At 40.6% G+C, this 26,571-nt stretch overlaps 1 protein-coding gene across 5 annotated transcripts in view; it reads right to left on the reverse strand.

The window, feature by feature from the left end:
- The window catches only part of RALGAPA2 (Ral GTPase activating protein catalytic subunit alpha 2), a 327,987-nt gene that overhangs the window by 89,119 nt on the left and 212,297 nt on the right, over positions 1-26,571 (reverse strand). For all 5 annotated transcript variants that reach the window (XM_075064508.1, XM_075064510.1, XM_075064509.1 and 2 more), the window contains 3 exons: positions 22,365-22,488; positions 17,596-17,751; positions 8,847-9,005 (listed from right to left, as the gene is read on the reverse strand). In XM_075064508.1, the coding sequence (XP_074920609.1) occupies positions 8,847-9,005; positions 17,596-17,751; positions 22,365-22,488 (439 nt within the window). The remainder of the gene's footprint in view (positions 1-8,846; positions 9,006-17,595; positions 17,752-22,364; positions 22,489-26,571) is intronic.

Raw genomic sequence — 26,571 nt, forward strand, 5'->3', positions numbered from 1 at the left:
TCACAAACACTGAAGTCATAGAATCATAGACTTTATGGTCAGAACGGACCATTATGATCATCTAGTCTGACCTTCTGCACAACACAGGACACAGAATCTCACCCACCAGCTCTGGAACATTGTGCTCATTGCCCACAGGTTGTGGGCTTCCTAAGCTCAGGAATGGAGCAGGAACAAGGGGTCCAGGAAGATAGAGGAGGAAAAATGAGAGACATGGACCCCCAAGGGGGTCTAATGTGCAGATGAATGGAGAGAGAGAGAGCCACATCATGGACACACATAACCATTGTTGTAGAGCTTCTAAGTTCTGCAAAGCTTAGAAACATTAGCTCTGCAAAGTCTGATGTGATGATTGTTAGTTCTTCCAAGCCAGGGCTGTTTTAAATTAATTCATAAAAATATAAGGAAAATACATTACTAAAAAGTCTATGAAAATTGAATTATTTGAAAATATGTAGCTGTATCTTCAAGGATGCTTTAAAATAATTTACATCTTAAACAAACAAACAAAAAACCAACAGCCACCACTCCAGCTCTCAGTCACTAGATAGACACCACAAATTCAGTCAAGATCACCCAACCAACCAACTCTAACTGAGCCCCTTTTCTCACCATTCAGATGCTACTGTGATAGCTTCAATATAGAAACCAAGAAAGTATTAGATAAAATTCAATGCATGTAAGATAGATACATTTTGCTGAGAGGTTAAACACTACATAGCTATCCTCAGCACATCTAACATGTAAACAAATATTTTCATAAGCTTTTTAAGATTTAAAATGTGCTTAATTTTTATATTGTGTATAACTGCAGAGTTCATCTATGAACTTGAAGGCAGCAGTGTGCTTCTGGTAGATATTACCTTATGATATTCAAGCTAGATATTTGTCTATGCTGAATCTTACAAGTGGAACCTCACGTAGAGTTCCCCTCCCCTGTACAGCCCTCCTTGATGAGTTTTATAAGGAAAAAGAATGATCTGGCCCAAGGTAATTAGCTTCTTGGCAAACTGGCAGTAAAGGCAAAAAGAAAGCAACCCCCCTCCCCATCTTAAAACCAGTATCTCATAGATATGCAAGATGCTGACAGGCTCACCCTGTTACATAAGATAGAACTGCAACACCTTTCATTGGTTTAGAATCTCTCCCTAAGGAACTGATCACGTAATGTAGGTTGACAACTTGCAGTACTCTCAGTACCTCTGACCATCTCAAGTAAATGCTGGAATAAGCACAATATGTGGAGAAGCCCAAATCATTTGTAAAGAGGAAAAATGTGTGGAAATACACATAAATAAAATCAATATGGATGGTTAAAAGAAAAATGAAAAAATTATAATAGATACTGATTTTCAGAATAAGTCAACCATGACCTAATTTCTCCACCACAAAAATCAAAATGAAAAAAACTAAACGGAGCTAGTAGTAATTATCAAAATTTAATCTATGGATTTTTTCCATCTGTACTGGGGCTTATAACATAAATAAATACCCTCTATTATTCTTCTGCAACCGCTTTGTGGGTGACTGTGACAGTCATTCAATAAACAGACAAAAGGAATAATATAAATCCCCTGCATCAGGGGAATCCCTCTAATTAGAAGTGGCAATGAATCACAGAAGAAATTTGGTTTTAATATAACATCTGCAAATGACAGCTGTCTTTTGACACAGTTCTTGTTAATGTCATTCCTTTACTTAAAATAATTACTAAAACCAGACAAAATAGATTAGGATAAAATATTTCCATAATTTGACTAATTTTGGATGATTTTCAGCACATGCAGTTTAAAATTTAGAGCCTTCATCAATTTCTATATGCAAGACTTAGTAGATTCCCAGCTGGAAAAAACAAAACAATCTATGCCACAGACTTTCTACAGCATCAAGTTTTGTGCTGACGCTGTTTTTAAATTAAGAATTGCAAAGACCAAAACATTTGTAAGTATAAATTCATTTGAAAACTTTATGAAAGGAAGAACATTTTTAGAAGTATTGAGATAGGGATCAGAGAGTCGTATCTGTTAATTTTGTATGCCAGGTGTGAATAATGAGGGTATACACTTATAAACAACATATGCAGACCTCACACATATTTTCAATTTGATATTTTGGTGAGTTATGAATGTAAATGCCCAGACACTGATATGTGTTAGTCAGTGTATAAAGAGTTAATTTTAAAGAGGTTTTAATATCCACATAAACAAACAAAGCAGTTGATAATGTAAATCACTGGAATTATAAAATGAAAGTAACATTCAAATATTCTTATTGACTATCAGTCATACCCTTATATTAAAGAAAATTATTAGAATCTTGGAAATGTGTTGGGTTGTCTTAAGGCAGTATCACACAACGAGTTACTAAATTTTTCATGACATTTTCTGAAATTCAATAGGTAATCTTCAACAAATGTCAAAACATTAAATGTTTCAAAACTGAGTCATTTTCATCTACAGAATCAAATGCTAGATTATGATACATAAATCTATTTCAATATTATATCCCTAAAGAGAAAAAACATGTATTTGTTCCATTTATGATTGTATTTTCTTAGTATTCAAGAGAAGTATTTCATTAAATCACCTTTTGAGCTAATGTCAAATGTTTTTCTGAACAATACAAAATTTAAAAGGAAAGCAGAATTCTGAAAACTGCAACTATTCTTACTTTGTACCATAGAAGAGATTTTTTTATTATCTGTATAACTAACGGTGTCGTAGGTATTTATGGATAAATGTGAAGACAAGGTCCCTGCCCTGAACAGCTTGCAAAGTAAGAGCTCAATCCTGCCAACATGTGCAAGTACTTTTACTCTTGTGAGTATTACCATAAATCTACTCATCTGCATAAGGATAGGTCCCATAAAAAACGGTTACCTACCTTTCATAACGGTTGTTCTTTGAGATGTGTTGCTCATGTCTGTTCCATTCTAGGTGTGCGCGTGCCCACGTGCACAGTTGTCAGAGACTTTTGCCTTAGTGGTATCCGTGGGGCTGGCTGTGGCGTCCTCTTGAGCGCTGTGCTCATATATCGGTATATCAGGTGTTACCGGCTCTATGTCTTCTCAGTTCCCTCTTGCCAACAACTCCAACAGAGGGGCAGGAGGTGGATAATGGAATGGACATGAGCAACACATCCCAAAAGGTAGGTAACCATTTTTTCTTCTTTGAGTGCTTGCTCATATCAGTTCCATTTTAGGTGACTCACAAGCAGAAGAAACAGAGGTGGACTCGGAGTTCACAGTCTTGCAGCACTGCTCTACTGAAGCCAGCATCATCTCGGGATTGCTGGGTAAGTGCAATAGTGAGACGTGAAAATAAGGACAGACGACCAAGTGGTGGCCCTGCAGATATTTCAAGAAAAAAATTCAAGGAAAGTATGGGCCCCTTACTGAATGAGGGAGGCAACCTAGTGACAGAGGATGTGGAAAAAGCTAACGTACTCAATGCTTTTTTTGCCGTTGTTTTCACAAACAAGATCCACTCCCAGACTACTGCACTGGGCAGCACAGCATGAGGAGGAGGTGACCAGTCCTCTGTGGAGAAAGTGGTTCAGGACTATTTAGAAAAACTGAATGAGCACAAGTCCATGGGGCTGGATGCACTGCATCTGAGGGTGCTAAAGGAGTTAGCAGATGTGATTGCAGATCCATTGGCCGTTATCTTTGAAAACTCATGGTGATCAGGCTAGGTCCTGGATGACTGGGAAAAGGCTAATGTAGTGTTCATCTTTAAAAAAAGAGGAGGAGGAGGATCCGGGGAACTACAGGCCAATCAGCCTCACCTCAGTCCCTGGAAAAATCATGGAGCAGTCCTCAAGGAATCAATTGTGATGCACTTAAAGGAGAGGTAAGTGATCAGGAACAGTCAGCATGGATTCACCAAGGTCAAGTCATGCCTGACTAACTTAATTGCCTTCTATGATGAGATAACTGGCTCTGTGGGGTTTGTCCGATGTGGCGACCGAGGACTGGTGAGATGGGAGCATCAGCATAAATGGCATGACCCAGGTATTCCAGTAAGGCCACTGCGCTGGCCACAAGCCCTGCTGCCAAGTCAGCACTGCTGCGGCGGATGCAACTTCCAGAGCCCAGTTGCTACAGTGCAATCTCAGTGAGGCGCTGGACTCCCTCTCTATGCTGGAGAAATCCTCCTCTGGTGACCAGGGCAGGGCCTGGGTGACTGGTGCCTTGAATAGTCAGACTGGTGATGGGAGTAGTGGGAGAGGTATCATGTTGGGGAGTGTCCCCAAGGGCTTAGTGATGGTTACTGTCAGTGTGAAGATGACCGGTGCCGACTGTAGGGTGACCAGTACCTCCCTCTGGGCAAAGCCTGATGTGAGGGCGGAAACCGGGAGCGGGATGACGGTGATCAGTAGGGGCAAACCGGTGACCTGGGCTGAGGCAAAGATCAAGGGCACGATGACAAAGGGATCTGCCTTGGCTCCGGAGACTGGCGCCTTCTGGGAGGCCTTCACAGAGGGCTTGTCCTCATAGGGAGCCTTCACCAGGTTCATTGCCACACACAGTGCTGGCTGTGGTGGGAGAGTCCTTTGGTCTCTGGGCGCCAGGAGCTGAGAAGGCGTTCGCTGTGTCATCGGTCTGGGTCCCCTATTGCTCCCCGGAGTCATTAGTGGATCCCTTAGGGGGTAAGTAGGTCCTCTTGGGAATGTGTCCCCTTGCGTCTCTGGCATGGGCAGGCGGACCAACCGGGGTCGTTTGCCCAATGCCCCTTGGTCCAACTTGCTCAGTGCCAGGTTCCTCTTCTTTCTCTTCTTCTTGGATACCAGCGAAGGGAATCGGTGCCGGGAAAAGGCCGGTGCCAAGGGTGCACTACATACTGAGGCTGAAGTGCTGGGCATTCCTGAGGCTAGGCAAAGAGTGGCCTCCATGAGGAGGCCCTCAAACGAATGTCAAACTCTCTCTATGTCCTGAGACAAAAGTTCTTACAGATGCGACACTTTTCTTTAACGTGGGATGCCCCCAGGCACTTCAGACAGCTGCCACTAACTAGGGTCACTAACAGGAATAGGCCTGTTGCAGTCAGAGCAGGGCTTAAAACCTGGAGACCGAGGTATGCCCTGTCTGGGGCAAAGTCCCCGCTGGGACCCGAACTGACTAGCTATAGTACTTAACACATACTTACTAACTAATCTACTATAAAAACCAAACTATTTAGAGCTGGAACATGAGGTTCAGCGAGTAGGGAAAAAACCTGCTGATCACTTGTGAAGCAAGGGGAAGAGGCGCTCCCACCAACTACCATGGACGGTAAGAAGGAACTGAGAGGGCGTAGGGCCGGAGGCGCCTGATATACCGACGCATGAGCGTGGCACCACAACCAGCCCTATGGATACTGTTAAGGTAAAAGTCTCCAACAATTGTGCATGTGGGCGCGTGCACACACCCTAGAATGGAACTGACATGAGCAAGCACTCAAAGAAGAACATATGATATGGTAGGAAGGGGAGCAACAAAAAGTTGCCTTGTCAGTTCCATGATTTGTATGGATTACTTTTTATGTGAATATCTTTCAGTATATCAGGTGGAGGGGTGGCCTATGGTTTACAGGCCTCCTTAAAGAAGCATATTTTCAGGAGGACTTTGAAGAAGAAAGAAGAGGGTAGACAAATTTTGGACCAGGTCAAGGGAAGGTCCAGGCAAAGGTATGTATGAAAATTATTTAATTCCTGGGTTTCATAAAAAATTAAAAACGCAGTAAACAAAAGATGACAGGTGCAGTTAACATGCATACACAAAACACCCTTTATGCACACATCTCTTTTTCAGTGCAGTATGGACTCAGAGAAAGTGAACACAGAGAGGTATAGAACTGACTTTGCATGACAGTTAATGAATGCATGCTATGAAAGACAAATATTCAGAATGCCAGTGTGCTGGGGCATCCAGAGCGGTGAGCCCTCACATTACCTCTCTGCCTCATCAAAAGTGAGGAGTTTCTTGGTGAAGAAGAGGGGGGTCACACAGTAAAATATGGAGTTAGCAGTATTTTATTATTAATAAAAATATGTATGTATCAATTGCCAAGTATACTTATAGCACTTCTCAATATGTGTTAAATCCATAATAAAGAGATTTCAGTTTAAGGGCCCAATCCTCTGAATTGTTGAGAATGCTTAATTCCATCTGAATTCAGTGGATGTTGAGGGTGTTCAGTACATTTCAGGACTGGTATATAAATTCCCAGTTGTGGACTCCGATTCTATGGAAGTGTTAGCTGCACAAGGAATACATGACTGGGCCATAAATCCATATGAACAAAAAGACTAGAATTATCAATTCCTATGCACTCTCAATGCCCATGCTGAGGCCCATTAAAATCAATGAGACTCCATGCAGTCATAAGCTTTCACCCATGTGGATCTTTTTGCCTTAATGAGGGAGTTAGGTTGAATAAGTAAATTGAATATATATTACAATGTTCGCTCTTCAGTAAGTTATGTAAGTTGATATTATTTTAAGGAGCCAAAACAAGATAACCTTTTAAAGAATCATAAGTGTCAGAGGGATGAAAAATAAATAGAATAATAGAAATAAACTATAGTGGGATAAAATTTACAGATGTGGAAAGAAATGTACCCCTTCTTGGACCACTACTAATTCTGAAGTAAGATATCCATGAAACACAAAAATTAATATTCCCCACATTGTAAACACCTGCTTCATTGCAATCACTAAGAAAAAATAGGGTTTTTTTTTGTTGTATACACTAAAGGAAGGCAAGGTTAAATAAACCTTTTGAGTAAAACTACTTCAGTTCTATAGTAAGCAGCACTAGTTAAAAGACTAGGGAATGGGTAAATTATAGTGCCAAATGGCTGAGAATTAATCTCTGATGACTAGCTGCAATCTAACGAGGCATCTGTGTCCCAGGGAACCCACAGTATGTCCCTGGCGGTATGTGTAGTGTGTAGAGTCTGCATGGCATTCTTTGTCCTCATTTGCAGGCAGCTTTTCGTCTCATTGTTTAGAATATCCTCATGCATCTGTGACGCGTGGAATGCATTCATACTAACAGACTTACTATTGTTTTCTCTCAGAAGCTTTGTTGAGCAAAGACTGCATCACAGTTCCTGATAATTATATTGCTTAATTAATCAAGACAAAAAAAATTTGCAAATCATTGCCTGGTTGCCAAGCAGGGAGATAAAAATGAAAACAATACAAGCTGAAGCAATATAACAAAAGTAACAGCTATCTGATCAGAAATTCTTATATAATGAAGCTATTAATGCTAAATCGGTTAATGTTAACATTGCTCCAGGTGTCTCTACTTAGATGCAAACAAAAAGGCTAACATTATGTATATAAAAGGCCAAATGTTGCCATGGATTCTGTAACCTGATAGAGAGGACAGCCTTTTCATTTGATTAGGGAATGCAATTTAAATACCAGGGACTGAAGCCAAACAACAGACATTTCTCTCTGCAAGCCTCTTTCATTCACCCTGGGGTCAGTAGCTGGTGAACAAAAGGTCAGCCACACTTGCCCTGGAAATGTCTGGATTAATTTTATTACATTGTAATGGTTTGTACTTTAAATGTAGGGATAACACTAAATTTCCAGTTGGCTATTATTCTTTAGGCCTTTGGGTGTTTTTTTGACTAATATGTAAAAGAGACAGCTTTTCTTGGATCGATTCACACAATTTTCAAACCAGCTTATAATGCTAAATTCTAGAAAACGTTTATGACACTCTCATAACAAGATACTGTTGGCTATATTATTGTATAATACTTCAGCATTCAAAGAGGTCATTTTCACTACTTGTAAGTGCCTGACTCTTTATATACTCAAAATAAAGTTTAACAGCAATAAAAGGTAATAATTTTAAAAGTTGCAAATTCTAAGGTTTATTTTTGTAAATGTATACTGACAAATTATTAGTTATTAAACTGTACAGTTCTTGTATCTTTCACTGAGTTCTGAAAGATGTATCATATTCATCTTGTGGTACCTTATAGACTAACAGACGTTTTAGAGCATGAGCTAACATGGCTACCCCTCTGATACATATTCATCTTGAAAAACGTGTCACTGGATTTATGCATCATTTCTGCACTTGGCAGTGCTCCAAGACAAATATCATCCTTTATGTATGAAGGAGATGATATTGTGGACTACAGTTACTATTATAAAATAAATGTTGCCTTGAAAAGCTAACATATCAAATATATTAGAACCATAATTTACACACCCACACACACTCATCATTTAAAACATAAAAATCCCATATTTATGTATACAACTTTTTAGACATTGGTTGCTTTTGCTTTGAGATTTAAATCCACATTTACAAGGAAGCTGAAAAAAGTTACACTATTTTAAATTGTTGAAAAAAACAGAAAAGAAATTAAAACAAGTCTTACAAAAACAAATTGTTTGACATTTCATACAAAAACAAGGATGCTGAGTGAAAGGAATCACACACAATCCTTAAATCTTCCCAGTGAGTCAGATTACTGCAGAGGTCTCAGACACTGTTTGAGGGTACATACAGTACCATATGTGCAGCAGTAGCTAAGCATGATGGGGTGAATTAATGCCAAGTGAAAGCCTGAACTCTAAATTCCCTTGCTTTTATTAGTTTAAATGGATCTTTGCCATTGTTTAAAAAAAATTTCTTTCCTATATCTTTAGAATTTTGAAAGGCTGCCCCAAATGCTAAGCATTCATGTAATATGAATATGTTCTTAATTTCAGATCTAGCCATTTAAATCTCTCCCCAGATTAAATTTTCAGAATAAAGTTTCCTTTAAACTACACAAGAATTGTTGGCCATTTGAACAATGTTTATGATGGACACAAAGTAGTCAAAACATACCTCTGGTTTCTTCATTATCTCTACGAAAAACATGTGATTCTTCATTGGATAAATAATAATTAAAACATCTCCAAAATCTGTTGGTATAATACCCCTGCGGTAGTTCCTGGTGTGCTCAGACCAGACGATGTGAACCTCATCATTTCCCAAGTGACGAAGCTGCAACGGCAAATTGGCTCTTTATTAATCAGAGTGATAACAACAGTTTATGAGGGGTCATGACTTACAAATTGAATTACAATGCTTGACAGTAGAAATATTTCATTACAGAAAAGGTTAAAATATTGCTTTTTCTATGCTTGTTGGAATTAAAAGCAACTAAATAATTTGCCTTATTCAAAACACATTGTTATTTAATGGTTTGATTAAGTAATTATCAAATTATCAACTTGCATGAGATGTACGCACATGGTATATATACAGATTTCTGTGCTAACCTGGATTATTAGATCAAAATGTTAATTAGCAAAACATTTTAATTCAGTTAAAATATTATAGCTTTCACAGTGATAGCAACTGCTATGGTTCAGGTTTCCATTTCACACTTTCCATTCTGGCTCCGCATATCCTATTTTCTCAGGCATCTGAAAGATTCACTTTTGGGTCTGAAACGTACTGTGCTATATTTGTGTCAGAAGGCAAACTGTGTTTTAAAAATGTGAGCAAAATCTCTGAAGTAGTTTTGAATTATGACAGAATGGGAGAAAAATTACCTTTTTAAAAAAAACATAAAATATGTTTGAAGTTTAAACTTGAAACGTAGTATAGGAATAGCCCTTATTAAATAGTAGTGCCTTTTCTTTGTGAGGAAAAAAATGTTTGTTATTTAACAAAGGTAAAGCCATTTGAAAATTACATATTGAGCATCCACAATAGACTGCTTCTGCTATACACTTTACCTTGACATTATATCTATTAAAGGTGATATTTACCCCTGTGCAGAGGGCCAGCAGAAGACCTGTGCAATACTTCAATTCCATTTAAACCTTAAAATAGATAAAACTGGTGATTAAAGTGATGCATAGGCCTTGTTCTGGTCTTCTGTATAGTGATGAATTTCACTCTACTAGAATTGGATGCAGCAAGAGTCCTATGGCACCTTATAGACTAACAGACGTATTGGAGCATGAGCTTTCGTGGGTGAATAACCACTTCGTCGGATGCATGTAGACTGACGCAGGATTCTTTGCTGCTTTTACAGATCCAGACTAACACGGCTACCCCCTGATACTAGAATTGGATGGTAATTTTTAACAGTAAAGGATTTCTATCAAAGTTGTAAAACAACATTGCGAGGCTCAGAATGCTAACAACAGTACCTTTGCTTAGGACATAAGATCTGTTCATACAATAACTCAAGTTCACAGCTCATTATTTGATTTTACTTGACACAGAAAAGTTGCTGAATTTATTTCTCTAATTTATACATACAAATGAAAAATCCATTTCAATCCTATCTACAAAACAAGTGATCATCAGTCCCTCATTCTGCAGTTTTGAAATGTGTAAACACTACACGACTTATTTTTTTCCCTGGACCAATACAGATTAGCGTAAATTAACTCTCTCACTATCGTGTCCATGGCTATGAGCATTTCATTATTTTCCAATGATATCTGATGACAGATAAAAATAAACCATAATGTGTGAATATCTGATGATATCTGATGACTGAGATAAAAATAACCATAATGTGTGAATGTTGTGACTATTGTAAAGTAAAAAGGTAAGGTAACATTGTAAGGTAAAAAGGTAAAAGGAACGTGGAAGGGAGTGTGGTGCATTAATATATTAATTTACTAGCTGAACAACAGTAAGGGCCCAATTAGGCCACTTGTACTCACAGAGTAGCATTTTTGAAAACAGTTCAATGGGATTATTTTTGGAAGTGCAACTCAATGTAAATGAGGATTAATATATATAACCCAACTCATCAAATATAGGCTTGGAGTTAAGACAGAGTTCTAGTAGTAGCTTTGCAACAAATTAAAAACCTGCTTTGCTTGAATTTTAAAACCTTCACTAATTTAACAAATTTCAGTAAATAACATATATGAGTTTACAGAACACCCTCTACATAGATTACCCAACCACACAGGAAAATGAACAGGAGAACACAAGCACATTCATTTAATTGTAAGATACAAAGTTATGAAGAAATGCCTCCTATAATGTTCTGCCTCAGAGTATTTTGGAAGGATAAACAGCATCTTCAGGTGTACAGAAAGCAGTGAGAAAAACATTTTTGAAAAAGGAACATCTTTTTTAATCTTATTAATTCTTCAACCAATGATTTCTTATATTTATCAGCACTTTTCATTCTGAAGAATCCTAAAATACTTTACAAACATTACAGTGATTGCTNGGCCAAGCAGAGGCGAACATCAACAGCTCAGTAGTGAATGAGAGATTAGTAGGGTGGGGATTTACTAAGAAAGCCTTGAAAGTGAAGACAAGCAGTTTATGTTTGATTCAACAGAGAAAGGGGAGTCTGGGGGGGATTCAAAGAGAGAGTTGACATTGTCAAAGTGATAGGCTAGGAAAAAGACCTTAGCAGCAGCATCTGAATGGATATGAATGGGGAAAGATTGCATTTGTCAAGGTCAGAAAAAAGAATGTTGCATTCATCAAGGCGAAAGATGATGAGAGTTTGGGCGAGAGCTTTAGTGGATGTACAAAGGCCATATCTTAGAGATTTAGATATAGCCTGGCTATGAGGACCCAGAGAGAGATCAGAAACGAAGGTGACACTCAGGTTATGGCCTGCCTGATAGGCACGATGGTGGTGTTGTCCACAGTGATAGGGAAAGGAGATGGTAGGGAAGATGTTGGAGGGGGAAGATTAGGAGCTCTGTTTTAGCCACGTTTACCTAGACATTCATGAGATGTCAGAGAGGCCTACGGAGGCTTTAGTTTGGACAGAAGACAACATGGAGTAGAGATGTAAATCTGTGAGTTGCTGGCCTGGTTGTTAAATTTGTGTTCGTGGATGAGATTACCCAGAGATGAAATGTACAGGCAGAAGAGAAGGGGCCCTAGGACAGAGGCCTGTGGAAGCCCCACAGAAAATTAGAGGGCAGATGAGGAAGGACATGCTGAAGGAGAGATTAGAGAGAGTTAGGAAGGGAACCAGGAGAGGACATAGTCTTGTAAACCAAGGGAGGAAATGATTTCACTCAATTTTCAGTGAATTCTGACACTATTGATTATATCATTATAATACTGGTGTTTTTTTTTTTGTTTGTTTGTTTTTTTAAAGATCAGCTTTTGTGTTTTGCCAAAACATTGTTACATTGTCAATGACAAGGAATAGTAAAACCATAATACAATAACTGTTGACTTCTTACTTGGATCACTGAAAAAAAAAATAATATTTTGGATTGTGTGTGTGATATAGCTAAAGCTTCTGAGCATAAACTAAACAAAAAAGGAACAGTTTTGGGTATGGCCAAATAAGCAAATAAATGGATAATTTAGAGCAAAAGTGATGAGTCCCCTCTCCTCCAATATACATAGTTTGAAAAAAACAACCAACTGACTATGAAAAGGATGAAACAACCGGAAAATAAGACAAATAAGTAGATTGTCATTTTAAATTGAGCCCTGCTCTGAAAGATACTGGAGATGTACATTAGCAAATATCCAAGGAAGGAAGCTCTTGCAGTTGTTTGTATTTTCCTTCTCAAAACTTCATAGATTAGTATTAATTTATAAACTGCACATAAAGACAACTTTAATAATGTGAATGAGATTTACACACATTTGTTCAAGTACAGTCGTTTCCTTAATGTCTCAGTTAGATCAAACCATGAATATACATATAGCTTTGGTCAATTTATAGCCTCTAATTTGAATTATGCTATCATTAATCATGTCTCGGCTGCACTCCCTCAGCTAGAATATGTGCTTCAGAATGTACTTGTCAGTTACAGCACAAATGCTCATTTTTCAAGCCTTATAAAAACAACTCCATGTTCTGAGGCTAGTTGCACGCCGCTTCCACTCACTCACTTGAGTAAATAGTTTTAAAGGCACTCTGCTTTAGCTAGTCTGCATGCTGCATGCCAGGCAACACGCCACTGCTGACACTGGTCATGGTACACACCTAATAGTCTGACCTCCTTTTCCTACTAATTGCATTACTTAGCCAGCTGGCTCCAGAAAGGAGTCGTCTGTTTGATTGAAGAATTCCTGCTTCTGGGTAGGCATGGCTGCTACTTTTACTAAGTAACAGTCAGGCCTGACATCCCCATTGTTTGTCTGACAGTGAGCCCATCCTAAAATCTAAGTTTTATTTGTAAATTAACCAAGAAACTTCCTGCCAGAACAGCGCTGCCTGGAGACTGATAATGTGTGCCTTTCATTCCCTTTCACTCTTACTGTATCACTGCCAATTTGTTTTTCTGCTGCTGGCCAGCCTTAGGCTATAAAAGCCTTGTAAGACATAAGTGCAATTATAGTCCTGGAGTCAAATGAATTGGACAAATCCAATAGCACAGCTCTGTCCCCACTTTGCAAACCCCTACAGCTGTTAGATTAGCTGCTAAAAATCTAATCCAGCTAGAGCTAACAAATTTCTGAAGCGAAGAAGCAAGAGTTCAGTATAGGGTTGCAACCAGATTTCTGAATTGAAAATGATCTACTATGACAATGGGAGAAGATGGAATAAATCACTTTGAAATTTTGCAGCTCATTTTTAAACTGTTAGGTACAATTTAGTTAGACTAAGACAAGGAACTGTAGGGTGCTGTTACTGAGATTGATTTTTATTCTAGCTGTGAGATATCTGATAAAAGTTTTAACACTAATGATGCTAAATCTTACTGCTGGAAAAGGTACCAGCTGAATTTTGATTATGTCAGTAGGAAAGCTTTTTTTCAGGGCCAAGTCTTTTAATATTATTTGGAGTTGCAGTATTTATTTTAAAAAGAGCAACAACATTTTTAATACGAAAACTCGATTTTTAAAATGTAGGCCATACAAAAATATGTAAAGGAAAAATATTTGTATTATTGTAGTGTATAGAATTACGTGGCCAAATTCATCCTTGATGGACGTGCACTAATTTTAGTGAATTTTACACCAGAAGTGGATGCATCCCATTGTGCCTAATAAAAAATAAAACACCGTAACGAAATATTTAGGTGCAGTTACTGCATCAGACTGTAATTCCACAACCATAGAATATACAGCCCACTGTACAACTGCAGAATTCGCAGGATGCTTCCTTGGCCAGCAGAGGTAAGATTTTCTGTTATTCTCTTGGATTTGCAACATAAGTAAGATGATCAGCACTTTGATTCTTCTGCCTGGAGACAGGCAGAAAGAATAGAGCAAAGAATACAGATATGAAAATAGAGTTACTGGCCTATGAGTCACCAGATTTCACGTAGAATAAAGTGTCATTGAGAATCTGCCTGGTGGAAGCAGAGGGAAAGAGAGAAAGACTGCTACCCTTCTGTCATCCTTGAGTGGCAGCACACTATGATTCTTGCCTCTCCATTATACAAGTTTTTTGTTTCTGTTTTTTTTTTTTAAATAGCATTGGATATTTCCGTAGCAGCATCAAATGAATGAAAACAACTCAAAAACATGAGGTTTTAATGCCACGATATATAAATCTCTCTTCTCTTTCTCAACTCCTGTTGGGAAGTTATGACAGGGAAAGGAAGGAGTAGAAAAAGGAGTATACAATTCCTTGTGGTCTTGACATTCTTCTCCACTGATTTAAGATGGAAACATGGGGTATGTCTACACTACAAAATTAGGTCGAATTTATAGAAGTCGTTTTTTTAGAAATCATTTCTATACAGTCGATTGTGTGTCCCCCCCCAATGCTCTAAGTGCATTAAGTCGGCGGTATCGAGGCTAGCATCGACTTTCGGAGCATTGCACTGTGGGTAGCTATCCCACAGTTCCNACAGAGGATATTCCCCTGGCAAAAACCTTAGTTATACAAAAGAAAACCCAATTTGATTATCCCTCTAATGCAAAAAGACAAAGTCACAAAAGGAAATAAACATAAGCTAATTCATTCCTTCTCTAATACTCACTACCTTGGATGATTCCTGGATCTTTTCAGTCCGGCACAGAACTTAATGAATAGAACACAGGAAGAACTTCCTTCCTTCCTCTTGAAACATCTTGTCTCACATTGGTTCCTCTGGTCAGGTGTCAGCTAGGCTAGGTGAACTTCTTAACCCTTTACTGTCTGCCATCGTTGTCGTATTCCTGGGTGCTCTTTTTGCTGACCTTGGTGAGGAAGGTCAGGGATGCATGGGCAGACATGGGAGTGACTCAGCCAGGTCATTCCCATCTTCTGCCGAGCATCCAGGAGATGACGATGGCTAGCAGTTGTACTGCACCGTCTGCTGCCAGCCTAAGATGTAAAAGATAGATGGAGTGGATCAAAACAAGAAATTGACCCGATTTGTTTTGTGAACTCAACAGCCTGCTAAACCCAGGTTTTGAGTTCAATCCTTGAGGGGGTCATTCTGTGCGACAGTTGTTTGTGTTTCTCCCTGATGCAAAGTCACCCCTTTTGTTGATTTTAATTCCCTGTAAGCCATGTTGTCAGTTGCCCCTCCCTCCATCAGCGCAAAGGCAGACAATTGTTTTGCGCAAAGCCAGGCAAGGAGGCGACGGCAGCGCAGTGACGAGAGTAATGAGGACATAGACATGGTCACAGACTTCTTACAAAGTGCAGGCCAGGCAATGCGCCCCGGCAATGTGCACATAATGCTGATGAGCTCTGCATGGTCACCTGCACTGATCAGCTTGCCACGCTGGCCAAACAGGAAATGAAATTCAAAAGTTCGCGGGCCTTTTCCTGTCTACCTGGCCAGTGCATCTGAGTTGAGAGCGCTGTCCAGAGTGGTCACAATGGAGAACTCTGGGATAGCTCCTGGAGGCCAATACCCCATCAAATTGCATCCACACTACCCCAAATTCGACCCGGCAAGGCAGATTTCAGTGCTAATCCCTTCATTGGAGGTGGAGTAAAGAAATAGATTTAAAGAGCCCTTTGAGTTGAAAAAAAGCGCTTCATTGTGTGGACGAGTCTAGGGTTAAATCGAGGTAATGCTGCTAAATTCGACCTAAAGTCGTATTGTAGACCAGGCCATGGATTCCTCCTACATGAACATTTGGATGGGTAACATCAGTCCTGTTGTGAATATGGCAGATACTTTTAAATAAGATCATGACATGTATCACCCAGATCTCGCATCTCTCTCTTTCTCACTCCTGGCTGGCTGACACAATAAACCCAATCTTTTCATGATTTGTTCCAGTCAGGAATTGACTCATGTGCTGAAAAAAAGTTGTGTGTGAGGGCAACTATAACATTTTTCTTCTGACTAAGCGGCACAAGAGAGTCACATGGACATGTTTATTTAAATACATAGCCCTATCTGGTTCCTTTGGCATACAGACCTCTAAATGTGGGATTTCACAGCTTAGTTCTCTGAGCTGGTCTGCGTACTGCTGTTGGAGTTCCAGGGGATTATTGTTTTGGGGGATTTCAATGTTTATACTGATATCAGCTCATATGGATCAGCAAGTCAGATTTGAAGAAATGGACACATTGGATTGTACCGTGAGGATGAGGAAGGCTCCCATAGGGCTTGCTGTATATTCATCCTTGTTTTTGGAGCTGGTTTGGATATCACAGATACTCGGGCTCAAACCATCAGCTCATTGGTTTCACTGTGAACCTTATTTTATATCTATTATCATTGCTAGAACCAAATCTCACAGACCCCAGTGAAGATATGATCTGAAGGCAATGAGATTGCATAGGTGTGAATGAAGACCTGCAGGATCTTTATTACAAGTATTATGGGAAAAGGAAAAGACACAGCTTGAGTAACAAAAACAGGATGAGTTTGCAGGGCTGGTAGTCAGAAATTCCATCTTTTTAATGTTAACAAAGCAAATGTGATATGGAAATCAACATATCAATGAATATGGCACCTCACAATGACAATTAACAGTTATTTCTCAGAGCACAACCGTATTTTAAAGCAAATGAGGTAGCTATGGTGCCATTACTGATCGATCTTAACAATTCACTTTACGAGGGTAGGGTGCCGACCATCCTTAAACCACGCAGAAGTTTGCCTCCTGTCCAAAATCTCTCTGAATTCTGAAGTGCCCGCCAGTTACTGTTCAATCTTAAACAAAAAAGTAGCTGGATATCAACAAAATTCTGAGCTGGTTCCTGTCTAGGTTCTGGCCATCCTTTGGAGCTGAGATTGCTTGTCTGGATTGTGAATGATCCAATTATGGTTTTAAATTGAAGTTGGTTGGTGATTTTTGCTACTATAACTCATCACTTTTCTTTTACTCCTTTTTTTACCTTTATTAGACTCGATCGCTCATTTATCATCCATGTTTGTATTTTAAGAGAATGATACTTTATCACACTTTATTCTACTGTACTGAACTCTGAAGGTTTTGGCAGTGAGGCAAATGAAATAAAATGATTGCTTTTATTATTAGTAATAATGGCATTTGATGCTGCCATGGAAATGCAGAATCCAGTGTTCACAAGGCACTTAATTCGAGGGATCTAGCTGCCTAATTTAACTCCCATGCGCTGCAGAATAAAGAGGGGCTTGCACACATAGTACAATTTATGTTCCATTCAAGTTTTGATTTGAGCATATGAAGATTAACTCTTGTATTTCAAAATAATGTACTAATATCTTAAAAATGAGTATCATAGTAAATGATATAAATGAGTTACCTTTTTGGTCAGTGAATCATCTGAATCTGATGGCATTCTTGTGGAAACATGAAAAATGACTTCCACAGTAGAGGTAGCATAATACGGTGCTGTTTGTCCTGTGCTGCCATTACGTTGCAGACCACCCATAAATCCACAATGTGTTGAAAGATCAACCTTATTGATATAAAAGGGAAAACAATAAGGAAAAAACCTTCTCCTTACTGAGCCACATTTAAAGGATATTATAGCATAGATGATCAACGGGGTGTGTGTGTGTGTGGGGTAATATATTTAAAGTGTTAAGGCTTTAATTTTCTGCGTGTGTGTGGGGTCTTTGTACAACATTTTAGGATACACCAGCTTTCTGTTTCTGTATCTGTAAGCCCTTAAAAAGAAACATTTCTAAAACTAATAACTAGACAGTCATAATGGAGACAAGGTGATTTGCTTACCTGTTTATTTTAGTCTTTAGTGGGTCATTACAGACAATTGGTATTATATCCTTCTAGTAGCAAATGGCAAGAGGGATCAAAATAATTCTTTAACACTAGGCTCCTTCATTCTGGCTAATTCTGTTTGAGCAAAGCAGTTCAAGAAACCTCAGAGTAGTGAACCACACCCATGTACCCTTAATGAAAAATCAATGTCCAATATGGAGAAAACACAAACAGGGAAACCATAGGTAAAAAGAAGAACCTCTCTCAGTAAGTGTGGTTGCCATTACAATTTAGTAAAAAAATATAAATATCTAAAAGCATAGACGCTCACTACTGCTCCAGTCTTAGAAAACCTTTAGAACTGTAAAACCCCACTTTAAAGGGCAAAGGGGAGTCTGAGTTTCCACTCCACAGCTCAGCAATCTGGGCTGACCCATTAAAAAGAGAAGCTAAAATTCGGGCAATAGAACTAGCTGTTTTCTCTTCTATACTATGGGTCAGTGCAGACAGTGGGAACTTTAATGGCAATATCACTATAAGCATTACTGTTACGACAGTCAACAGACCACATAATACGTGACTTCCTTGCAGGCAGGCCAAACTGGCAGTGGCAAGAGAAACAATGTAGGAATGCCTAGGTTTACAGTTCTGCAGCGTTCTAAAAGGAAAGCATCTTTCTGCCTGTGAGATGGCTAAAGCCCTGTTAGAGTGGGCTCTGATGGCTGGAAGGTGATACCTGCTTTAGACCACAGAGGTGAGAGAATGACTCAGAGGTGTATCTGGCAATTAAGTCCTTCAACTCCCTCTACTGCTGTAAGATGAACAAAAGGTCAGATGACTGCTTCTAGGCCTTTTTACGCCTGATCCCCAGTTTCTTCTTTACGTTAAAGGTATGCAGTAACTCTCATTATTTAGAAAGGAACAGAGAAAAGGAAGGACTCGCTTCAGCCAGTCTCCCAGGGAAAGGATCATGGGAAAGGAAATAGTGAGGGGCCAATTTGGTTATCATTGCATTTTGATTAAAGATTCAGTAAAGATCTTCGAAGGGAAGGACCTGAAGATCTTCCATTCTCTTAGCTGAACTATTGGCCTCTAGAAAAATTGTCTGAAGGGTGGAGAATCTTTTGGAGACTTGTCTTACAGGCTTGCAGAGAAAACACAGGAGGGCATATAAGACCAGGTTCAGATAGAAAGGGAGTATAAACAGTTGGGAAGGGAGCAGAGCCTTGGCTTGTTTATTGTCTTACTGCCTTTGGTTCTGATCTAAAAGGAAATGGTTCAAGTTTGCTTACCTTACATGTTGAAAGTTGTTTTTTTCTGTTAGCCATGCAGACTCAGCCTCTGAGCTGAAACTTAAGCTAGGTTCTTTTTACTGTTTCATGCATTATCACTAGCATTATGGATCCCCTAGGTCAAATTCTGCCTCCAGTTGCACCTCGGTAGGATTGCACAGTGTACATGAGGACAGACTATGGCCATGCAGTTGGACCTTAATTAACAATCCTCTTGATGATGTGTGATCCAGAACAGAATCCAGCTCACTCTTCTTATCGCTGCAGTGACTCTGCAGGGCTAACAAGAGTAAACAACTGTAAAAATGTACTTTTCTCACTGAAGCCAGGAGAGTAAGACTAAACACATGGAGCAGCTCTGTTGAAAAGAGGATTCCATTTTTGGAGAGTAATTTTCTGACCATAATTTCCTTTATGGAATAGGATCACTTCTGGGTGAGACTCCACTGGCCTTTCTTGTTGCTACTTTTAGCACTCTAGCTCAGCTGTGCTAACACGTCTGTCTATTTGAGCTGGAAGGTATATTTCCAGCTGCAGCAGAGACATACACTGAATGGATGAAGTGATATATTGCATCAAAGTGCCCTGGATCAAATGAAGAATACTGGGATGCCACTGGCCTAGGATCTCAACACCTTCTAATGTAACTTTTCCATTAGCAGGGAAAGAGAAAAGATGTACTACCTGTGGCATGTAGGTGGTACAAGGCATCAACCTCAAGAGCATCATCCTCATTCAAAAGGTGGACAGCAGAAGAGGAGCTTCTGTACCTTTCCATTTTCTGGTATAATATTTAGGTCCCTGTGGAGCAAATGCCCATAGCTGTCATATAAGGAGAATACCTAGATCTGTGGTTCCCCTTAATGGATCTGATGGAGGTGTAGCCAGTCTGTTCTGCAATGCTTTTTTTGAGAATATGTGAAAATCCAAGTGACCATGGTCATGTTTATCTTCACCACTCTGCCTTTTAGATCACAGCTGAAATGAAGGAGGACAAACTACACTGGCCAGTGGCCTTAGTTTCAGAGGTGCTAAGCCTTCACAGCTCTCATTCAATTCCGCTGGATCAGTGGGTTCCCAACACCTCTGAAAATCAGGTCCTTAGTCCCCAGACAGTTGGGAGCTCTCTGATTTAATCGGGCAGCCTTATGCTACTTTGCGACAAAAGTGAGCAGTACAGGTCAAGAATCTACAGATGACCCATAATAGAAAATATCCTCTCACAATCAGCCCAGGGATAAGTTCAGGTCTAGTGAAAGAGTAGCAGCTCTAATGGGCACAGAAATCTCATAAGTCAGAGCTGGAGAGAGTACTTGTGGAAGTGAGCCCACTAATAGATGGATCTATTTATTGAGGTTGTTTATTGAGTGCTAGTCTCTGTAGTATGCAAGCTTTCTAGGAAAAGCAACATGAACTTAGAAGTAGGCCTATGCAAGAGCAGAAATCTGATCTCTGAAAGCCTACTGACTCAAGGCTTTAGGAAGAACAGCTTGCCAAAGTGACTACTGAGTCAGGGTAGGGGTAAAGGATTTCTTGGACTATAACTTCACGCTAGGATTATAGTAAGGATCAGACAATACCTCTTGGAATATCTGGTCTCAGAATGTAACTCAGATGAGTAGGTCTTCCACAGAAAGATGTGTAAAGAGGTTCTCCTGCTAATGAGTAACAGCTAACATCATCATCACTTTGATGGAAGTCTCGGGGTCAATGGCTAGACCAAACTCTAGGGCTTTATTGACCTATTAATATTATTAATATTGACCACAAGACAAAAATGTAGAGAAACAGATAATGGGAGTGTATCAATTTACATCCTGGAGATCCAGGGCATACAGACACACTTCCAGGTTCACTGCTGGAATCACTGACTTCAGTCATGAGATGAGGAAAGAACCAGCCAGGAAAAGGAGTTCAGAAACCCAGTGAGACTTTGGAGACTACAAAAACCACATGATACCCTCTCTGGTGGGACTTGGATCACTGTCCCAACAATCAGCAGGTTTTCAGCCTCTCCTGATTAATTTATCATTCAAGCAAGTCTTTGGACACAAGAAAGGGATTAAATTTAAGCTGTGTTACCTAAAGTAGAGAAATTCCTTTTCAGGATTCAGTGATCTGACGAGTGGGGTTCGTGTTTGTGAAAATCTAGGAAGGGAAATTGGAGAACCTAGAATAGGGTATCATGAAGTTCCCACAAAAGGTGGACAGTTTTTCCATATAGTGTTCTGTGGTGCAAATGACAGAAGAAAATAACTGGAACCATTTTCCAGTGGAAATGTTCTCCACTAGCCCATTTATACCTCCAATGGAAAACAAACCATCTCAGAACAAAGGGAAGATAAAAATAAATTACAAATAGCTAAAACCAGAATTGATCCAGACATGGCTGTAGATGGAAAATGAACTGGTTTAGCTGAGCTCAACCTAGCCTTTCTTAGGGCAGCTATTACAATATTATTTTGTTTCTCCATCTCCATCTGCAGATAGGAGGAAAAACAACAAACCACTGTCTGGCTTGACCTATGGGATACAGGAGAAAACTTGTTTTGTTCTGAAACATGTCAAATGTAACACAAGCTGCTCCGACAGTAATTCCTCCAATAATTTAAAGCAAATTTCTTTCTTCCTTTCTTAAAAAGTTAATGGAAAGTTGCATTCAGGTTGCTCCCTTCAGCGCAGCCCCCTGAAACACCTGATGGTAAGAAATATTTCACAACTGAATAAACTATGAATATACACATATATAAAAATAAATTTAATTGAAATTAGTACTTTTAGCCTCCATTTTTTAGAAAACTATTTTCTAAAATATTTCAGTTTACACGTGGCAGGGAGTGCTTAACATACTGACTGTCAGAATTCTGCTTTGTATATTGCTCAGCATTTTTTTAAATGAACTTATGCCAAATATCATGCAGTATGTAAGTTTAAATTATTTCTTCAGTTTTGAAAATGTAAATATGTGTAGCTAATGTATAATTTACACATTCTTAAAATGTTGATTTCAACATCCCTACAAATACATTTGAAGTTTGCCCATATTTGTTATTATTACCTCCCAGCCCAATCCAGCAACAAAATCTTCATATGCTTGGCTTCCTCTTGCATTGGACAATATTGAGCATTTGTCCTCTTGTCCTTCTGCAATGTAAAACACTGCAATCTTGTGAGTTTCACGGCTGCAATTAGAGATAACAAGAAACCTAAGTTCATTTTAAAATGTGGAGGTTACTTACTGTAACTGGAGGTTCTTTGAGATGTGTCCCTAACCGTGGTCCATGCGTGGGGCACACGTGCACACCAAACGCCCAAGTCTGAAAGTTCTTCAAAGCAATGCCTGTTGGTCCACGCATACACAGTAGCTCTCATGCTCCCACCCAAAGGTATGAGAAAGTACGTATTGACTTCTCTCCAGTTCCTCCTCTTACCGCAATCCAACAGGATCTGAAGCAAGAAAGGCCTTGCATGCAAGGCAAACCACTCTCAGTCCCAGTAAGTTTATACGTAGTCTGGCCTCTTGTGTGGTCTAGGTACCCTGAGCAGTGTTGTCGTCCTGGTGAGCACCTCACCTCAGAAGGAAGGCATCTATCACAATGGTAGCCCGGGAGGTGGGAGGGCTGAAGGGAACTTCCACCATCAGGAGTGTGCACAAAGGGGGACAAGCAGGGGCATGCCCCTACCCAAATCTCTGTGTGTCTTAGCAGCCCGGGGAGGGAGGAAGCAGTGGCTGAGCTCCTCCTCCTCATACCCACACAGCTACAGCCAGCTGCTTCTCCTTACCTGCCAATGTATTCATCAAGAACTTCATTTTTCAAATAAAGATGTTGAGTTGCTGAAGGTCTGAGATGGGTCTCTACCCTCTGTCTTTTTTTGGAATTAGGAAATACAGGGAGTAAAATCCTCTCCCATAGTAATAAGGCAGGATGTGTGCTATTACCTCTCAGCGTAAGAGGGATTCAGCTTCCTGTTGAAGAATTACCTCATGAGAGTGGTCCCCAAAGGGGTGAGAGAGATGGGAAAGAGAGAAACTCTATGGACTACCCCTTGTGAATACTCTCCAGATCACAACTGTTTGCAGTGATCTTATTCCATTGGTGGGCGAAGAATGCAAGATGGCCCCCCAATAGTCATGGGACGAGGTGGTTGGCATCAGTGGTGATACACGTCTTGACTGGTATGAGTAAAGACATTCTTGGCTTGTGGTTGAGACTGAGTAGAGGTTATGGCAGTAGCAGAGGCTGAGAAGCAAGGTCTGTGAATCTTCTGCCATTTGTGTGGTTGTTCAGTTCTGCTCTGATAATAAGGTGCATGAGGAGATGTGGCCTCAGTCTATAGAGTAGTCTCTGGTGTTTCCTCTTGAAGGTCAGAGTATAAATCCCCAGGGAACACTGAGTCAATTTCAAGACTTTTAATGAGTGCAGGGACTTGTTCTCTCATTAAAGAGATTCAAAGGGGAGGTCCAGGATGGTGTTTTGGACCTCCCTAGAAAACGCTGATAATTGCAGCCAGGAGTCCCTCCTCATGACTAGACCAGTGAGCAAACTTCTGGAAGCCATGTGTGCTTCATCTGTTGCAGCCTGCAAGGATACCTATGCCACTAGCTTCCCCTCATCTACAAGAGACGAAACTGGGCCCTGTCTTCTGTGGGAAGCTCATCTGTGAAGTCCACAAGCTTGGAACAAGTATTAAAATCTTATTTTGCTAACAAAGCTAGATAGTTAGCTAAGGAAATTGCAGGCCTGAGGAGCAGAAGACCTTTCTCCCCAAGAAGTCCCATCCCTTAGAGCCTTTATTTACTGGGGTGGCTCCTCTGATAGCATGACCTAGCTGCCTGTACCAGCAGTGAGTTAGGGGCAGGATGGGAGAATAAGAATTCAGCTCCTTTTGCAGGAACAAAATACCTTCTCTCAGACCTTTTTGGTGTCAGGGCACAGGATGCTGGGGTGCACCATACTGTACTACCTGATTCTAATATGGTCTCACTGATGGCTAGTCACCTTACTTGACCCTTGCGACTAAGATGTCCAAGAGCTGGTGCTGAGGGTCCTGGACTGCCTCTAAAGGGATCTGCAGGTAACTGACCACTCTTTGTAACAGCTCCTGATAATGGCAACGGTCATTTGGTGAAGGAGTGACTGCTTCATCTGGAGATAATGAAGAGGCACCCATTGGAACTGTTGGTACCTGCGGATTTGGTTCCACCTCTTCCTCCTCCTACACTGACAAAACTGGCTGGTGAGAAGGAGAGAAGCAGTACAACTCCTGAGAGGGGCTAAGACACCTTCCATAAAAATTCAGTGGACCCCAACAAAGCCTAGAAAGAGGGATCAGTCAGTTTCAGGGGACCCCAAGGAAATCAGTATCAGCAATCCCTGAGGAAGTTGTACAAAGCAGAATGGTGAGCGTAACCCCTTGACTGTCTATCAGGGCTCGAGTGCCTCTATGGAGATAAGGGTGTGGCCATCTCATCTGATTCAGCTCCAAGAACAGCTGCATTGGTAGTGACAATACCATCAGTACCAGGGCATTCCTGGCAATTGGAGGTGAGACAGCTCCTGGGACAGCGATGTAAGGTCCTCCTCCTGAGTAAGGATATCCTTTAGGACCGTGGTTCTAAACCAGGGGTACAGGGCCGCTGTGGGGGGCATGAGCAAGTTTCAGGGGGAACACGAAGCAGGATCAGAATTAGACTCGCTGGAGCCGAGGGCAGAAAGACGAAGCCCCACCGCCTGGGACCCTGAGCCCCACCACCCGGGGCCGAAGCTGAAGCCTGAACAATGTAGCTTTGTTGGGGTCCCTGTGACATGCGGTCACAGGTAACTGCCCTACTTGCTATCCCCTAATGCCGGGCTGTCCCTAGCTTTTGTATGCAGAAAAGCAGTTGTTGTGGCACTGGTGGGCTGTGGAGTTTTTATTGCATGTTAGGGTCGGGGGTGGTGCACTCAAAGAAAAAGGTTGAGAATCCCTGCTTTAGGAGGGCTGGGCCAGAAAGAAGTGGAGATTGAGGATAAAGAGGAATATATCCTCCGATATTATATAAGTCTTGGTATGCCCTGGTGTCTGATGGGTTCCTGCAGTTAAGTCTGACGGATCCAATGCATCAACAACAATTGGACAGTCTTTAGATGGACGAGGTGGTACCGACGATGGATTTGGAGTAGCACTCAGACAGAACTGGCAAGTGTCCATCCTTATACTTTGGTATTAGGGTGACTGACAGAATTGGCGAACCTTTCTTTTTATGTATCTTGCCCTCAGATCTGAAGGTCTTCATTGGAGCTGGCTCCTTAGGTTCGCTTGCGACGTCTCGCACAACCCAGACTGCTTTGAGGAGGAAATGCATTTCTTATGGACAGTCCTCAACAGGGATCTGTCTTTGTGCTCATAAGAGTGCCCTCTACTCTCAGGAGGAGCCCGAGAAGAAGAGTCCTTGGGTTTAGATGTTGACAGCGCCACTCCAAGACACATGCTAGATGGGTGAGGCCAGTCTCCCTGGTCTGGATCAGAGAGGGGTCCCATAGTCCTCTCCATCAGGTGCTTCTGCAGAAGAAGCTCCAAGGTTTCTTGAGTTCTGGGTGAGAAGAAGCAGTAAATATTGCACTTTGCAGAGATATGCTCCTCACCCAAACAGCACAGGCATTGTTGATGTTCATGACAAATGGAGAAAGATCAAGGGCAGGAGACGCAACTTTTGAATCGCAGTACTTTGGGGCATAGTCCCAGATTGGGGAGGGGTTCCCAAACTGGAAAGAAAGAAATACTCAATACTATACTATAACTTTTTAACTACTAGTCTAAGGATATAACTATATACAAATAGATTATATAACGAAGTGAAGGAGGACAAGAGTCCGACTCTGGCCACATGGCGGTAAGAAGGAACTGGAGAGGCATTAACCCTCACTGCCTTTTATAACACTGATCAAGAGCACAAGGAGAGCTACTGCACATGTATGGACCAATGGACACTGCTTTGAAGAACTTCCGGACTTGGGCGCATGGCATGCATGTGTATACATGTGGAATATACATAGGGACCATCACTTGAAGAAGAACTTGTTAGTTCAATTAATTTTTCTTCAAATTAAGAGCAGTGTACTCTGAAATGTGACTACACAAAAATCATGCCATTTTACTCAATAGATCTGCTCCTTGTAGGAATACAGTCATGTCATCCGACTTCAGTGGCAAAAGCTAATTTTTATCATTTTACTTCTGATTACACTGAAGTGTCAACACCACTGGGGTGTGAAGGGGGGGGG

Source organism: Chelonoidis abingdonii, chromosome 3 (genome assembly GCF_003597395.2).
Source record: "Chelonoidis abingdonii isolate Lonesome George chromosome 3, CheloAbing_2.0, whole genome shotgun sequence".
Taxonomy (NCBI): domain Eukaryota; kingdom Metazoa; phylum Chordata; order Testudines; family Testudinidae; genus Chelonoidis; species Chelonoidis abingdonii.